This window comes from Mobula hypostoma, chromosome 8 (assembly GCF_963921235.1).
Source record: "Mobula hypostoma chromosome 8, sMobHyp1.1, whole genome shotgun sequence".
Classification (NCBI taxonomy): domain Eukaryota; kingdom Metazoa; phylum Chordata; class Chondrichthyes; order Myliobatiformes; family Myliobatidae; genus Mobula; species Mobula hypostoma.
The window spans coordinates 61,978,290-61,996,116 of record NC_086104.1 but is presented as its reverse complement, the minus strand read 5'-3'; the positions used below and the strand labels follow the sequence as shown (position 1 = coordinate 61,996,116).

At 38.4% G+C, this 17,827-nt stretch overlaps 1 protein-coding gene across 2 annotated transcripts in view; it reads left to right on the top strand.

Moving 5' to 3' along the window:
* Window positions 1-17,692, top strand: part of pus10 (pseudouridine synthase 10) — a 53,634-nt gene extending 35,942 nt beyond the window's left edge. For both annotated transcript variants that reach the window (XM_063055955.1, XM_063055956.1), the window contains exons 8-18: window positions 1,693-1,738; window positions 2,695-2,759; window positions 5,794-5,879; window positions 7,301-7,426; window positions 8,245-8,301; window positions 11,140-11,216; window positions 11,297-11,352; window positions 12,053-12,170; window positions 14,015-14,157; window positions 14,983-15,082; window positions 17,457-17,692. In XM_063055955.1, coding sequence (XP_062912025.1) covers window positions 1,693-1,738; window positions 2,695-2,759; window positions 5,794-5,879; window positions 7,301-7,426; window positions 8,245-8,301; window positions 11,140-11,216; window positions 11,297-11,352; window positions 12,053-12,170; window positions 14,015-14,157; window positions 14,983-15,082; window positions 17,457-17,495 — 913 coding nt within the window. In that variant the 3' untranslated portion in view covers window positions 17,496-17,692. The remainder of the gene's footprint in view (window positions 1-1,692; window positions 1,739-2,694; window positions 2,760-5,793; window positions 5,880-7,300; window positions 7,427-8,244; window positions 8,302-11,139; window positions 11,217-11,296; window positions 11,353-12,052; window positions 12,171-14,014; window positions 14,158-14,982; window positions 15,083-17,456) is intronic.
* Window positions 17,693-17,827: the final 135 nt, after the last annotated feature.

Sequence of the window (17,827 nt, the reverse complement as noted above, 5' to 3'; positions counted from 1 at the left end):
TGTACCTCTTCCTATAGATGCTGCCTGGCCTGCTGCGTTCCACCAGCATTTTATGTGTGTGTTGCTTGAAATTCCAGCATCTGCAGATTTCCTCATGTTTGCATTAATATTTCCTGATCATTGGTTCAACCCGAAATGTCAGCTATTCCTTTGCCTCCACAGTTGTTGCTTGACCCCTAAGTTCTTCCAGACGCCAATATCTGAAGTCTTTTGTGACCTTAACATTTCGGGTACTTGTCTCTCCACCAATCCCTCAATGGTTTCAAAAGGAGTTCACAGTATCACTGATGCAGTGTCTGGTAAAACTTCATCATAGGATTACATGCATGCTAATCAACACGCAATATATCTCACATTCGACATACCAAATCAAAAGTCTGATCATATGTGATAGAGGACAATTAAATGGCTAATGAAGAACAACTCCAAGAACAACTGCATCGAACACAATGACAGGGCCAAGCACATGAGTCTGAAGATAAGGCTGAGGCATTTTCAACCTGTTCAGCCAGGTGTGTCAAGCGAATAATCTGTCTTGGCTTCATCCTAAAGTCCCAACTTTCACAGAAACCAGTCTTCATCCAGTTCAGTTCTATGAAACCAGAAGTGGTTGGGAGCTGAAAGCATCAGATACAACAAAGGTTATGTAACCAGTCAATGTGTTAGCCGTAGGTCTAAAGAACTTGTCTAGAACTCTAGGCTATCTCAAGCCAAGCTGTACCAGTGCGGTTATAATATTAGCATCTACCCAACAAAGTGGAAATTATTTTTTTTAAAAAGTGAAATGAATCCAGCTAATTAGCATCCTGTTAGGTCAATGGTTAATTTGCAAAGTGGTCATGGGTGCCACTTGCAATGTAATGAGATAATGCTTAAGAACACTACCATTTGCGAGTTCACACTAAGCCACATGTCATCCAACCTAATTCAAAATATTTTATGTTGCCTCATCATCAGTGAGTCCATATCCCAGAAATGCCAACAGTACCTACACCAGTTGGAAAAGTGCGATATAAGGTGTTTTTTTAACAGTACATCAAGCGTGTTTCGAAGTGGGCATGAAATGCCATATTCTTTTTTTTGAAAAAAAGCAGTCATTTTCTCCTTGATTACCAGAATTCAGTTTTGTAGCAGGACAGGTATACTTGACTGTGATCTTCATTTGCCTCCAAAAGAGCAAAACACAGTAAACCAGATCTACTGTGCATGTGGGATAATCAATTCAAAAAGTACTTTTTACAAAATACTGTCTTGTATACTGAGTGTGGGAATATGAATTTGTGTCTGAAGGATTAATTACCTGTTGATGCCTCTCCTTCTCTGTTGAGGACTAGTTTCTTTCTATGCAGAAAACAATAAATACTCCTACCAATTAGTCTTTTGTATCATTCTGCACATGCCTGCTCTCAAGGATGAGAGGTATAGATGTCACTCACTACCCCTAATACTAAACGCAAGAAATTCTGCAGGTGCTGCAAATCCAGCACAACACAATATACTGGAGGAACTCAGTAGCTCAGGCAGCATCAATGGAAATGAATAAACAGTCGAGTGACTTCGTGTTTTTTTTTCCTCCTGGTTTTTGAGCTTTGAATATCTTCTTTATGTATTGTGGAGTAAAAATTCAGAACAAACTTTAAAGCTTTAATGTTGTTAGAATTTTTTAAATTGTGATGCTCGTTACTAACCTAGGGCCACAGTATGTCGTGACTGCTTCAGACCAACGAAAAACAAGCAGGTAATTTTTCTATGCCATTTTAATGCAGAAAATGTAGCAGTAGTAATGGTAGAGGAAATTTCTGTGGCTCTAAATTGATTTCATAAACAATGTTACTGACATTTAATTTGGTTATAGTTATTATGTCTTCATAATATATAAAGAGGGAAGCAAATATACTGGATTGCAAGGTGGACAATTTTGAAGGTATATGTAATTGTTTGCCAAAAATAGAATTTCCATGAACCAACGATTCAGTGTATTTTTTGAAGAGGACTAGTTTACACCCTCTGAGAGGCAGTTGCTATTATTTAGCAAAAAATAAAGCACAGATGTCTAAGGATGGTTAGAAACTGAATGAGAAGGCGTACAAAAGTACAAAAGCCAGCAGTAGGCCTGATGATTGTGAGAGATACAAACAGCACAGAATTTGCAGACCAAGTAGAGAGAGCTGCAGTAAGGAAATGTGAAGCAAAATCTGTCTGTTAATAAGGAGGCCAAAATTATATGCAGTACAGTAGTTCAGATGCAGCCTCACCAAAGCTGTTGGCACCTGTATATGACCTCCCCACATGTATACACTATCCTTTTTGCAAAAAAACACCAACATTCAATTTTTCCTGCTTGCTTGTTGTAAAGATTATCTAATTTAAAATAGAAAATAAATTGGAGTTTCATCTGCATTAAAGTTCTTTATTCTTCGTTATATGTGAATTGTGCTGCCTGTGGAACGCTCCAGGAATAGGGGCAGGATGGGAATTTTTTTAGATGAAGGCTCTGAGAATTGGCATTCTCTGAAAATCCCAGTAAGGTATTTCTCTGGATTACAGACTAAGTGTGAATTAGACTTGATTGCTAAGTCATGTGACTTGTTAGCAATGTTGTGCTGGAATTGAACTTGAGGTAATACATTTTGCCACATCCTGTACAGATGCTAAGGTTCTGAGAACCAATTAGAGCGGAAGTTTCTCTTTCAGTCCATTTTCACTAGAATGGCAGTGATGAAAGCTTTGGAGAAGATAAAAGATGATGACTTCCTTAAGTGAGTATTGACTAATATTTTGATGAGCAAAATTTATTTTGTGTTTCTTAGTAAATGGGGAGTTCATGTACCGTAGAGATACAAAGATAAGTTAATGATATACGTACTTTTAGTAATGAACAAATATTCTGAGGAAAATTCCAGAGACAAAGAAAAACACTTGTGCAGTGAAAAATCAGAGGACATAGAAAAGTCATTTATACAAAATAAATTAATAATATAAAATCAATGGAGTGTGTTACAGAGTTTGAACCAATTGTAAACATTGCAAAATTAAATTCAAATACAAGATCATTAGAATTGCAACGATGGCCACCTTCCACTCTGTCCGAGGACTGTCAAGTAAGATGGTGTCAAGTTATTTTGCTGAGCACCAATTTAGAGTTAGCTATGATTTCCAGCTAAACCTTGGTGAAACTAAAGGAATTGCCTTTGAACTCTGTTTTCTGCCTTTGATCTTGGCCGTCATCTCTGCAGCTCTCCGTAGTCCGCACAGAACACCAGGCTGTAAGTTGAATTTCTTCTTTTGTCCATCACAAGAACCCTGTATATGATCAACTTTTACACTTACTCAGGACGCCTGCTACCAAAATCTTCGTCTGTTTTTATGTCCTCTCCAAAGCCAAGTATTTCAGTAGTTTCCCATCTTCCTCCTTTCATCAACTATGGCATCAAAAATGTTTCTGCCTGAATTTTATTCTTATACGTACCCATAATCACTTATCACTCCTGCAATTGTAGACATATTTCAGCTGCAGAAGCTTTGACACAATTCTCTTTTATCTCTCCAAACTCCAATCCCAGCCCTTGAATATCCATATTATTTCAAAATCTCTTTTCATATCCACTTCCTCATTGCATTCCTCGTCTGCCTCCTTCTATCCACCATTAGTGTCTGTGCCTCTGTCAAGACCTTACACCTTTCTCTAACTCATTAGAATGCATTTCTTTGCACACTCTTACCTTCGTTAGTTCTTTGGCTTGGGTGCATTCCTTTCTCACACTGCTGAACAAAGGTTCATTTATTATCGAAGTATGTATCCATAAACAACTCTGAGACTTGTCTTCTGCAGATTGCCGTGAAGCAAAGGAAGAACATGAAAGTTGTTCAGAGAGAAAGAGCAAACCCAATCCCCCCCCGCACAAAAAAAGAACGGCATCCCACTCATCGCTCCCCAAATCCCCCTGCCCCACACAAAATGCAACAAGAACATCAACTCCCCCCCCAACCCCCTCCCTGCACAAAACGGAACAAGAACATCAACTCCCAACCCCCCTCCCTGCACAAAACGGAACAAGAACATCAACTCCCCCCCCAACCCCCTCCCTGCACAAAATGGAACAAGAACATCGACTGTAAACACCCTCTCCCACACAAAAAGGAACAAGAACGTTGACCCTAAACCCCCTCCCTGCACAAAACAGAATAAGAACATCGACCCTAAACCCCCTCCCCCACACAAAACAGAACAAGAACATCGACCCTAAACCCCCCTCCCTGCACAAAACAGAACAAGAACATCAACCCCGAACCCCCCTGCACGAAACACAACAAGAACATCGATCCTAAACCCCCTCCCTGCACAAAATAGAACAAGAACATCAACCCCGAACCCCCCTCCCTGCGCAAAAAGGAACAAGAACATCGACCCTAAACCCCCTCCCCCACACAAAACAGAACAAGAACATCGACCCTAAACCCCCCTCCCTGCACAAAACAGAACAAGAACATCGACCCTAAACTCCCCCTGCACAAAACAGAACAAGAACATTGAACCTAAACCCCCTCCCTGCACAAAACAGAACAAGAACATCGACCCTAAACCCCCTCCCTGCACAAAATGGAACAAGAACATCGACCTTAAACCCCCCTCCCCCACACAAAACACAACAAGAACATCGACCCTAAACCCCTCCCCCACACAAAACGGAACAAGAACATTGACCTTAAACCTCCTCCCTGCACAAAACAGAACAAGAACATCGATCCTAAACCCCCTTCCCTGCATTAAATGGAAAAACATCAAAATCCCCAAACAACCCCTCCCCACACAAAAAAACGAACGGAACGCAATAAAAACATCATTCCCCCCCCCCACGCCCCTTCCATTTGCACAACAAAACAGAAAAGGAATGGGCGAGAAACACAGAATATAAAAATCATAAGTGGAAAAAGTCCACGGTGCATAAACGCAATAGTAATCCATAAACACAGAACCACAGTAATATCTTCCATCATCACTGACATAATTGAAAGAGAGGGACACCACACAAATGCTGAGAGGCCTACCCACCTGCCACAGTGAGCCACACAGCAATAGGCCAGTCTCAGACTCCTTCTCGGCAGTGATCAAAAGGCAGGCAGTCAGCGCTGAACTCTCACTCGCCTTGATGTCTCAGTCATTCTCAATGCTTTACTCAGCGGTTAATGGACACTTTAAATGGCAAAATGGAGTCAAATAACGGTTCGTGTCCCATCTCTAAATTTCTTTGCATTGTTCTGATAGCAAGTGCAATTTGTTTGAGGCCCACAATTGAAAACGTAGTTATCAGTTCTACAGCTACGGACTTCTGCAAAGCAAACCAGGTAGGTAGGGAGGGAGGAACAACAATAGTGTGCAGGCTCTGAAGCAAAACAACTTGTTATGGATTTGTGCCAGCAAAAAACTAATTTCCTCTCAAACCATCTCAAGTAAAGAAATTATTTGATTGCAAGGAAAATTTTTAAATGGTGACTCTGAAGATTGGAAATCCTAGAGAAACTTTCTGTATAGATATAGATATTAGTGCTATCTTCATACAAATAGAAAGAATTTTGTATTTGATTTGACAAAATAATTGGGATAAGCTATTTGTACTGAATCAACATCAGTTTGAATCTGAGCAAATCCTGGGCAACTTTCTAAGCTGAAGTTTGAAATGATTTTGAAAAGTAGCTTATTCAGATAAATTGATTTAACTATACATGTAACGAAATGTACACCTGAATTTTGTGTGTTTAACATCTCCAATTCATTATTTTTATCTTTGACAGACAGTTTCCTTATAAGCTTGAAGCGCCTAAAGGCTCTTGTATTGTTCAGGAAATTCAGTGCACACATAATTCGGTCTATGTGGCAGGTAGGATAGTGCAACAATTACTCCTTAAATCCCCTCCCTTCTGACATATACAGTGGCATGCAAAAGTTTGGGCACCCCGGTCAAAATTTCTGTTACTGTGAATAGCTAAGTGAGTAAAAGATGAACTGATCTCCAAAAGACATAAAGTTAAAGATGACACATTCTTTTCAACATTTTAAGCAAGAGTAGTGTATAATTTTTTAGTACAATTTTAGAGTGGGGGAGAAAAAGGAAAGGAGCACCATGCAGAAGTTTGGGCACCCCAAGAGATTTGAGCTCTCAGATAACTTTTACCAAGGTCTCAGACCTTAATTAGCTTGTTAGGGCTATGGCTTGTTCACAGTCATCGTTAGGAAAGGCCAGGTGATGCAAATTTCAAGGTTTTATAAATACCCTGACTCCCAACAATCAGCAGCCATGGGCTCCTCTAAGCAGCTGCCTAGCACTCTGAAAATTAAATGATGCCCACAAAGCCGAAGAAGGCTATAAGAAGATAGCAAAGTGTTTTCTATAGCCGTTTCCTCAGTTCGTGATATAATTAAGAAATGGCAGTTAACAGGAATGGTGGAGGTCAAGTTGAGGTCTGGAAGACCAAGAAAACTTTCCGAGAGAACTGCTCGTAGGATTGCTAGAAAGGCAAATCAAAACCCCGGTTTGACTGCAAAAGACCTTCAGGAAGATTTAGCAGACTCTGGAGTGGTGGTGCACTGTTCTACTGTGCAGCGAGACCTGCACAAATATGACCTTCATGGAAGAGTCATCAGAAGAAAACCTTTCCTGCATCCTCACCACAAAAATCAGCGTCATAAGTTTGCAAAGGAACATCTAAACAAGCCTGATTCGTTTTGGAAACAAGTCCTGTGGACTGATGAAGTTAAAATAGAACTTTTTGGCTGCAATGAGCAAAGGTATGTTTGGAGAAAAAAGGGTGCAGAATTTCATGAAAAGAACACCTCTCCAACTGTTAAGCATGGGGGTGGATCAATCATGCTTTGGGCTTGTGTTGCAGCCAGTGGCTGGAACATTTCACTGGTAGAGGGAAGAATAAATTCAATTAAATACCAGCAAATTCTGGAAGCAAACATCACACTGTCTGTAAAAGAGCTGAAGATGAAAAGAGGATGGCTTCTACAACAGGATAATGATCCTAAACACCCCTCAAAACCCAGAATGGACTACTTCAGGAGGCGCAGGCTGAAGGTTTTGCCTGGCCTGTTATGGCTTATTGTTGTTCTGAAACACATTGTACCTTTTGAGCAGTAGAAATTAAAGTTTTATCTGTATTTTTAGTTTTGTATTTAGACAGGATTCATTGCCATGAATTTTGGCTCTAAAATTTGGCAAATACTTCCCTCTCCCTCCTCCCATGAGAGTTATTTCTAGAGGTTAATGAGTTTATTTTCATTTCTTTTTGTCATCAGGCCGATATAACAAGTTCTCCAGAACTCTACCACAGACTCCTTGGGTAATAGATGGAGAGAGAAAAATGGAATCCTCTGTAGAAGAACTTATAGGATTGCCTTTGAAGAAAATGTTTCAAGTGGACAGTAAGTTAATTGCATAGGTGAAATGCTTAAATGATGCATGTTTTCTGGTTCAACTTTCTAGATTATTCCTCCTCTCTCTTATACGCAGTCACATGCATATGCACCACATACCACAATGATGGCGAATTTCTTTCTAATTCCAAGTTTGTGATGGGGCAGGCTGTCTCATTTTCCCTGTGTAAAGTAATTTTTTAGTGTTGGCGCACACGGTCAATAGGTTGAAATCAAACCACTGAATAACTGAATTCATGCTAAACGTTAAGGTTTACAGAAGCAAAGAGCTGAGATTCTGCTGCTGTCTTTTTCAGTCGTGAGACTGCACGAAAGTTTTAGGTCAGTCTGGTAACACTGACTTTCATTTGAGTCAAGGACCCTATTATGCTCTATAACAGCAATTTTGACTATATGAAGTTTTCTTTATGTATGTGTTTATTGCCTGGAGCATTTAAGGAATCTAATAAATAGAGTGCTGATGCTGATGGATCTATACAGAACTCCTGGCGTTACACCATTCAGACTGATATCGATCCTAGATTTGCAATTAAAAAGAAATTTGCTATCATTGCGATATACATCTGGCATTGCCCCCACATTGAGTGTGGAGTTCAAAACCTTGTTGAATCTCATCCTGTGAACTCGGAATTTTTTAAACATTTTTTGTTTTAATTTAATGTTTTTATTTATCAATAGATTATTGTCTTAATTTTATTTTTTCTTAATTTTATTTGATTCTATCTTCATGTTTTCTTTATGCATAACATTGCTTATGAAAGACTTTGAAACAAAAAATGAGATTTGGAAAACTTCTGTTCCTGCAGATTTTAATTTTTCATCTTCGGGAAGGGAAGATGTTGATGTAAGAGCCTTGGGAAATGGTAAATATGTTTTGGTATTGTATGATCTACTTTGTAATAACTGCAGTCGGTGCAAGTTTGGGATTGAACAACAATCTATTAAGGCTAAAAATACAAAAGATATTTTTATAAATAGCATGAGATATATAGATTCATAGAAAAGTACAGCACAGAAACAGGCCCTTTGGCCTGTCAAGTCCGTGCTGAACCATTTAAAATGTCGACTCCCATCAACCTGAACTGGGCCGGTACCACAGACATCCATACCCGCTATTATCCAAACTTCTTTTAAAAGTTGAAATCGAGCTCGCCTGTATCACCTGTGCTGGCAGCTCATTCCACACACTAACGATCCTCTGAGTGAAGAAGTTTCCCCTCAAGTTCCCCTTGAACTTTTCACATTTCACCCTTAACCCGTGCCCTCTAGGTGTAAAACCACTCAACCTCAATGGAAAAAGCCAGCTTGCATTTACACTATTTATACCCTTCATAATTTTGTATACCTCTATCAAATCTCCTCTCAAATCTTCTAAATTCCAAGTCCCAACCTATTCAGTCTTTCACTATAACTCAGGTCCTCCTGACCCAACAGCATCCTTGTAAACTTTCTCTGTATTCTTTCAAATTTATTTACAACTTTCCTGTGGGTAGGTGACTGTGACTGTGCTAACTGTCAGGAAAAGTTAGAAATAAAGCAGTTGATGTTCACCTTCTACATTACAAAATGTGATTTAAGTTACTGATGGAATGATGACCTTTTTTTAATCAGGAGGTTGTAGTTAAAAAGAGGATGAAGTGATGGTTCAGTTTTGGAATCTGGCATTCCTGTTTGGGCTCCTCAGCTCTGTAAACTAGGAGATGCTAATTTGAATAGTACCAGCAACACTCACAACACGCTGGAGGAACTCAGCAGCTCGGGCAGCATCCGTAGAAACGATCAGTCAACGTTTCGGGCCAGAACCCTTCATCAGGACTGGCGAAGACTGGTGTGTTCTGACGAAGGGTTCCGACCCGAAACGTTGACTGATCGTTTCCACGGAGGCTGCCTGACCTGCTGAGTTCCTCCAGCGTGTTGTGAGTGTTGCTTTGACCCCAGCATCTGCAGAGTATTTTGTGTTGAATAGTGCCAGAGTTTGAGGACAGATGTATTAGCTTGGTTTGTGACCATTTAAGATTTAAAAGGTGGAAGGTTTATCTGATCGAGCTATTTGAAATGGTAAATGACTTTGATAGGGAAGAAGTACAGAAAATGTGTCCACTAGTTAAGATCAGTAAGAAAAAGCTATCTTAAAATTAAGAGTTGGTCCTTTTAGGACTGAAATTGGGGAAAATCTTTTTCCACACAGGCCGGTGGAAATTTGGAACTCACTCACTCAAAAGCAAGTGGAAAGGGAGCTTTAGATTAGATTGAAATAGATTTAGATTTGATAAATGTCTTCAGGGTCTGGGTCAAAGACAGGTAAATGGGGTTGAAGTACAGATTAGGCACTATCTAACTCAAAGATTCAAAGTGCATTTACTTTCAAAGAATGTACAAATTACACAACCTTGAGATTTGTTTGCTTCACAGGCATTGGCAAAGCAGGTAACCTGAAAGAACCCAATTAATAAAACCCCCAGAGAAAGAGGAAAAAAGCAGAAAGCAAATCATGCAAACAATAGAAGCGAGCAACAACAGCAGCATTCTGAACCAAATTGATTCCTTAAATCCAAATCACCGGAGCAGCTCAGAGTAGGCCCGAAGCCTTTGTAATTCAGTTCATTATATTAGAGGGGCAAGTCACTGCAAAGTTTGCAGACACAAAGCACAGGAGCTGGGGGCAGTCTCACACAGCCTTGGCGCCATGAAGAGAGGAGCCTCCAGACTATCTTGGCTGGCATTTAAATTGTCCAAACCTCACACTAGGAACCGGGCACCACCACGACGAATTGTTTCATGCCTAGATTTTGCTGCCGGAGAGTGAACAGTGAATCATTTTCCCTTCTGTATCCGAGCAAGTCAGAGGAAAGGAACTCCCTAATTCCAATGGTTTGCTGATATCCTTGTAGGTTATTGCCTGTGTGATATTTTATATAGTACAACATGCTAATTTTAATACTATTTTAGAAAGCATGATTAGATAATTAGCAAAACACAAAGATACATTTGAAACATTTTATTGTTCATGGTTTATTGCTTGAGGAGGAGAAATCCCTGAACAAAGTAAATCAGAATGGAGTTGAGATGGAAAGCAAAAACACAGCTTAATTTTTAGCCAATTCTGAGGTAGATTTTGTCGTTGAGGGATAGCCCCCTTCCCCTTTTCCTGTAATTAAATACAGCATGTCTTCATAAAATGAAGACAGAAAGAAACTGAATGCCATGTTTTAAAAGTTATTTTAAAGAGTTTCTTGCAGCATGTATTATGAAATGAGTATATTTGTAAACGGCTGACCTACTGCAGAATACTCCACAGTTTTGAGTACTGTAATGCTCTTTTTGATATCTGGAAATTCATAAGCCTTTGATAAAACTGATAAAGTTTTATTCACTGGCATTTTGTAGACAAATAAAGCAGTTGAGTTGGACAAAAGAAAGAGCCACAAATAATAATAAATTTTAGTGAGATCTAATTACTGGCCAGGACAGCAGAAGCATTTTGCAGTTCTTACTCAAACAGTGTACCAGGCCTTTGCAATGTGGTTTTGTCATCAATGTCGCATGTCATCTGAATAAGACAAATTCTGGCAGTGCAGTGCTAGAGTGCCAGCCTGGATTAAGTGAGTTACTGGACATTAGGGATTATTTGTAATAATTTATAACTTGAATACTTCATCCAGTACAACTGGTAGAATACTGCATACTTGTCTTTTTTGTAGGTAGACCCTTTGCAATTGAACTGCTTAACCCACGTAAAACATCTTTTCTACAACAAGACATAAAAGAGCTTCAACAGGTAATTGAACTGAAGAAAATTATTTTCCTCAGCAGCTATGGTTGGTTTGCTTATCTGTGTACCTTCTCTGCACTTTACAGAAAATTAATAACTCTACTGATAAAATTCGAGTTCGGGATTTACAGATAGTGACCAGGTAAGCACATCCATTTTTCCAGGATCTAGATGGAAGTCTGAAATAGAATCACAGAAGGAGTCTTTGCAGCTCATCATGTCTGTACCAACTGATAAAGAACTACCCGGCTTAATCCCAACTTCCAACACTGTGTCCACAGTCCTACAGGCCTCAGCTCTACAAGTACACATCAAAGTACTTGTTAATGAGATGAGCATTTCTGCTTTTATGTAGTGAGTTCTAGATCTGTAACATTCTATAGCTGAAAGAAACTGTTAATTCACTCCCCTCTGATCCTACTAATTACTTTAAATCTATATCCTTAGTTTCTCACCTCTCTACTAAGGGAAGCAGGTTTCTCCAAAGTATTTCACCTCATGGCCACACTTCCAATGCTTCCAACCTCCATATAAATCCCTTCTCTACCCTGTCCTGTAAAATTGCATCTTTCCTCTAAGGTGCTGACCAGAACATTGTGCATTGCTCAAACAGTAGTCTAAATGATGTTATATACAATTTCAGTACCACTCCCTGCTCTTGTATTCTAAAGTTATGCTGCATACTCTTTTAATCACACAATCGATCAATCTGGCTACATGTGAGGATTTATGAATGCACACTTCACCATTCTGTGATTTCTCCACATGGTCAATATTGTTGCATTTAATTCCCTTTGTTAATTATATCAACAAGTAACTTGTTCCCATGATTATTTGCTTAGGGAAGCGATAGGACATATGAAGGAAGGTGAAGAAGAGAAGACAAAATCATATAGTGCTCTAATTTGGACAGAGAAAGCCATAGAAAGGAACGATATAAATTTTCTCCAGGATATAAAGGTACAAAGAAAAACAATTGTCACTTAACTTCAGAATCACATAGTGCATGGGAATGTCAGCTCTCAAGGTCAATGTTACAATTTTGGTTTATAACTTACATCTATGTATCAGGTGTTATAACTTGAGCAGCAGTGTTGAAGGTGTGATCAGTAGAGTGAGAGTTAACATTTCTTGCTGCTTAGTTAAAAACTAGTGACCTTGGAACTTCTAAGTGCATCTAGAGTTATATATAGCCAATCAATTCTGATGGCATTAGGCTTGCCTTAATATTGGTGTGAAATGATACTAATAGCAAGTTTTTTTTTTAAATACAAGAAATCACCCAGTGAGGGTCATATTTCTCTGGGATTGGCCTACTGACAGTCTGGACATGAAAAGAAAGCAATAAAGGTTCAGTTATATCAGTTGACCTGATTTGAGCCTCTTCGTGCTGCCCGGATACCAGCACTGAAAAGCTGGGTATTGTAGTGTTCCTGGACTACTAGAATACTGGACTTTTAGTGTAATGCTGAAAAGATGTTAACTCATTATTTGTATATTCTCATGAGGGATTTTGAATTGACACAAAGCCAGGGGAATCACATTTTAGGAAAGGAAGCAGGCTCTATATTGACTGAGGAATTTAATGTAGCTGTTAAAGAGCACATTTCCAAAGTATTACAGTAAATAGTAAATGACATCATCAGATTTGGAAGGATAACTGATAGGTGATATTCAAATTGAAACATACAAAACAGAATGAGCAATTTGAGAGAATGAACAGTTTTGTGTGTAATGTTAACCAAAACAGATATCTATTTGTTATATTGGGCATGTGGCCAAGTGATTAAGGCGTTCGTCTAGTGATCTGAAGGTTGCTAGTTCGAGCCTCAGCTGTGGCAGCGTGTTTGTGTCCTTGAGCAAGGCACTTAACCACACATTGCTCTAGTGTCTGTGTGAGGAGTGGCGCCCCACACAGACTTCCAATTTGCGCCTCGTAAGGCATGAAAATGCCCAACACAGGCCTCTCATGGTCTGAGTTGACATCCCCTCCCCTGTTATATTAAACAAAAATTTGTGATTTCAGAGGATATCTGTCCCTATATTGTAGGATGCAGTACTGTTGTCTATTAGTAAGAGTGTGACAAATTGCTGTAAAAATTAAATTAGTCGGATCCTGTCTCAAAACCATAGCATCTTATTGTCTAATATTCTGTACAGTTTAGGAAATGTGACATTTGCAGAATGCACAAATGGACAATGGAGATTGTATATTATATTATATCATAGACATTTATCAATCTCTGGATTTGCTAGGCGATGCATATTTTTATTTTACTTTAAAAATTATGAATTTTGTTATCTCTTTTAAGAGTTCAAGTGCTGCATTGATCTATACTCCCTTGCAAGAGATCTGTATTTACAGTATATTTTTTCAAAGATGAAGCTGTGTTTCTTCACAAACATGGAAACTTCAAAATAAATCCATCAAGTATCAAGGGACTCAGACTATTATTAAATGGAAGCAAGTCAGACTGAAACTTTAATTCATCAAAATATTGGGAAAGAACAATGAATTTGACTGTATAAATGGGTTTGATTGAAACTCTTCCCAGAATACAAAATGGGTTGAACAGTGTGGTGATGTAAAGGTAAATCAGTCTGATCTATCAAACCAAATAATTGTTAACCTTTTTGATTTTTAAAATGTATTTATGAACTTTGCCAAGTCTTTTTCTGAAGGACAACTTCCTGAAAATGTTAATTATACTAGAGAGTCCGGGTTTTGCATTAAAACAGTTTCTAAGATCTGAAATGTAGTAATTTTTAAAAGATTTATCTTTCAAAAATACATATATCTACAGGACCTAAAAATTGACCAGAGGACTCCGTTGAGAGTTCTTCACCGAAGACCCCTGGCCGTAAGGACACGGGTAATACACAACATGGAAGTAGAATACGTAGATCAACATCATTTTCGTCTTTATTTGAAGACTCAAGCTGGATCGTATCTTTTTTTTGCATGATAATAATATAAAATAACACTTGCAGAACTTTTTTTAAACCTGTCAGCGCATACGTATTAGTCTGAGTGATCAGACATGTTGGCAGTGGGTAATATGAGGTACTGTGGGCCATCAGCAACAGCAGAAATGTACACGACTATGGTCAATAATCCAGTGGTTTGATTACAGTGGAAGAGTTGCCTTAGTTCAATGAAGAGTGTAGGAAAGTGTGCACGTAAAATAGAGGTGCCACGCTGGTGACCCTGCAGTAGAAGCTAAACAACAAAACTCCTTGCAATAGACAGTGCAAAGTGATCAGACCCAACTTATCCAGTGCTGCTGCATCAACCTGTGAGTGCTAGTGGACAATTTAAACGGCTAAAACAAGAACGATGCTCCAAGAGCATTCCCATGTTATTGGTGAAGATGAATGAATGCTGAAGCATTCCAACTATATTTAACAGGAGTGTGCAGTGGCAAAGGTTTTCTGGTGCCAGGTGGGGAGCACAACTGATCGAATCCTCTGTTGTATTTTTGGTTCAATTGTCCTATTTGGCTCAATGTTATACATTATCTGATTTCTAGATTGGAAAAGCCGATTACTTTGAAAATAGTCTATTTTATATTCTAGATTAAACAGAAACCCAGCTTTAAATAACCTGACCTACTTAAAAATTACATTCACATTCTGCAAATTGTTTTGTATTTTTAAGACTTAAATGGCTACTCCTGAAACTTCATTGAAGTAAGCTTCATGCTGATTACATTAAGTATTTATTAACTATATTCTGCTGAACAGCAAAACATTTTTCTTAACTATTTGATAGCTACGTTAAAGAGTTTGTACATGGAGATTTTGGACGTACAAAGCCAAATCTAGGCACGCTAATGAACACAACGACAGACATTCTTGAACTTGATGTGGAGGTATATTGTATGTTAATATTAAGAATTTGTGTGCTCTGTGAGTTGGGCTCTTTTTTTAATACTTTGTCACAAAAGGGGCAGCTTGCAATTTGAACTGTTCTTAAGTCTGGATATTGGTTAATGTTTCAAAATGCAGATCACCTGGCTACAACTTGCTGATGCTGAGCATTACAAAGCAGATCTTGAATTCTAGCTCTAATATCTTGGGGAATTTTTAACTGTGTCTATGTTGGAAACATGGTAGATAATGTGTGGACAGTAAGTGAAACAAACAACTAGTTAATCTGTTATTGTTACATAACAGCAGGAGTGGACCCCAGGGCCCCTCTACCTGCTATTGAGTGTTATGGCTAATCTGATCAACTCAACTATCATACATTATCCCCATAACCCTGCAAGCCTGCATTTTTTCTTTAGTCCAAGAGTGTTTTTCTGTTGACCTTGATATTTTTGACTTACTAGAAAAGCTAACCGTGCATCCTATTGAGAAAAGCCATTTCTCATCTCAGAATAAAATGGCTGGTCCATTATCTTAAGACTACACCCTAGTTCTAGGTTTCCTCACCAAAGGAATCATCTTCACAGCATCTACCCTCTTGGGTTCACTCAGGAACTAATGTTTCAATGAGATAAACATGGAAACGTTGTCCAAAACTGCAGGAGATCCTTCTGCAGCTCCTCATAGTAGACAGCACACTTTCAGTAGTGCGCTAGATTGTTTGCCAGAATTCTGTTTTGTAACAAACATGCGCCTCAGGGTCACTTTGGCCATACTTCTATCTATCAGAGAATAGGTTTGCAACTTCTTTCAGTCGAGACTTAGTTTACAGTCAGATAAATTGGAAACATTTTGCAAAAATACAATATGCTGGGAATCGTCAGCAGTCAGATGAGGGAAATTGAACTGATGTGTTGTATGGACGGTTTCAAATGTCAGTTTAGATTTTGTGATTTTCATGTCTTGTCCATTGCACACACTTTCAGTAACTTTTCTGTCTCTTATCTCCTCTTGCTCTCTATCTCTTGCTGATGTGTGAGCTGAATGTGCCCATGTTTACATATCCTTCAGTCTAGTTTCCATTTTGCTGAAAGATTACCTTGATTATTTGTACAGTAATAAATAGTAATTTATTGAATTTGTGGGTCACAGCCCAAGTGCACAGTGATTGTACCTGCAGCATGGGGTATTCAAACAATGAAAAAGACGTTGAACTAAGGCAGGAAAATGTAATATTCTGTTGATGTGAACCAGCCGAAAGCGATCCCAGAGTCAATGTGTGTTCAGGCAGTGAAGGACAGCAAGCAAAACAACCAACTGCAGAAATAAAACAATAATAAGTATGTGAGGAAGTTATGGTCAAGTGAAGTAGTGCACTAGTCAAACCACATGTACTGTGTCTACATCTAGTGATTGAACAAGGAGATATTCATTCTGTAAAGACTGTGCAGTGGTGAAAAACCACCAGGCAAGACAAAATCCTAACAAAATGTTGGCTTTTTAAGAAACGTCGGAAAGAAATATCAGAGAAATTTTTGAAGGTAGTGAGGTTTGTTAGAAAGGGAATTAAATGAAACTAACTCTGAAATATGAAAAGTCAAGATCACACACAATCAAGCTGGTAAAATGTAAATACTGGAAAAGTTTTGCCTCTTCATGTGTGTGTGGAATCCAAAGCCATGGCTCATCTAAGATTTGTCTGGATTTATTATGGGGTGGGGATGGAGACTGGAGGATCCTTCTACATGAATGAATTATTATTTATCAATAGGCCTGACTATTTTCATCATCTTTGAAGAGAGCTCTATTGTTTTTGTTTTATTTATCCTTGTAAGCCACTGTCTCTCCATTGCAACATTCTGCCTTTCCACATTCACAACTTTGTGTCTTTATGTTGAACTTACTGGGAGCACATCTTTATGCTTATTACTGCACTTCCTGCAGTTGTTATACTTAACGCATTCTCTTGATGTCGAGCACATTATTTTGTTCATACTACATGCACATTTAAGGTAATCTTGCTTCAAACCCTCATATCATGTTGCTAAGAAGGAATCCGTCTTTTTTCTAATGTGAGCATGGGAGGAAACCTGTTTATATCTGTTTCTTGAGAGGTTTTTGCTTTTTTTTCTTTAAAAGATAGAATCTGCTTTCTACTCAGCAACTTCTCTGATGACAGATCGAAATCTCTTTCGGAAATTTGAGTGCAAGATTTGAATGCCTAATGATGTTGCAGCATTCCATTTTTAAAAAATTACTTCATGAATTTATTTCTGGCATCATTAGTAAAGTCTGCCAATCTTTTAGTAGTAGTCACCATATTGTGCAATTACTGTTATGTTTGTGGTAAAACACAATAACCTTTCGTTTCTTTAGTCTGTAGATGTTGACTGGCCTCCAAAATTGGATGAATGAGTCATCGAGTCTATTCAATTGCTGGATAATCGTGCCCAATTATAGCTACAACCAAAAAAAAATTCAAATATATTGTTGGAACTGGTTTGCTTTGAAGAAAAATTTAAAAATAAGTTAACTTAATATTACCTGATGATTTGGTTGCAAAATAAATTCACAATGGCTTTTGGATCAAATAAAGAACTAATTTGAAAGATGATGGTAGTCTTACCATGCATGGTGTCCAAGCAAAGCATTTCCGGTTTTATTTGAAATAAATTAGCCCATTTTTTTTTTAATACATTCATTTTAGGTGAAGTGGTCTTGTGCATTCCTTGCATAATAGCTGGTAA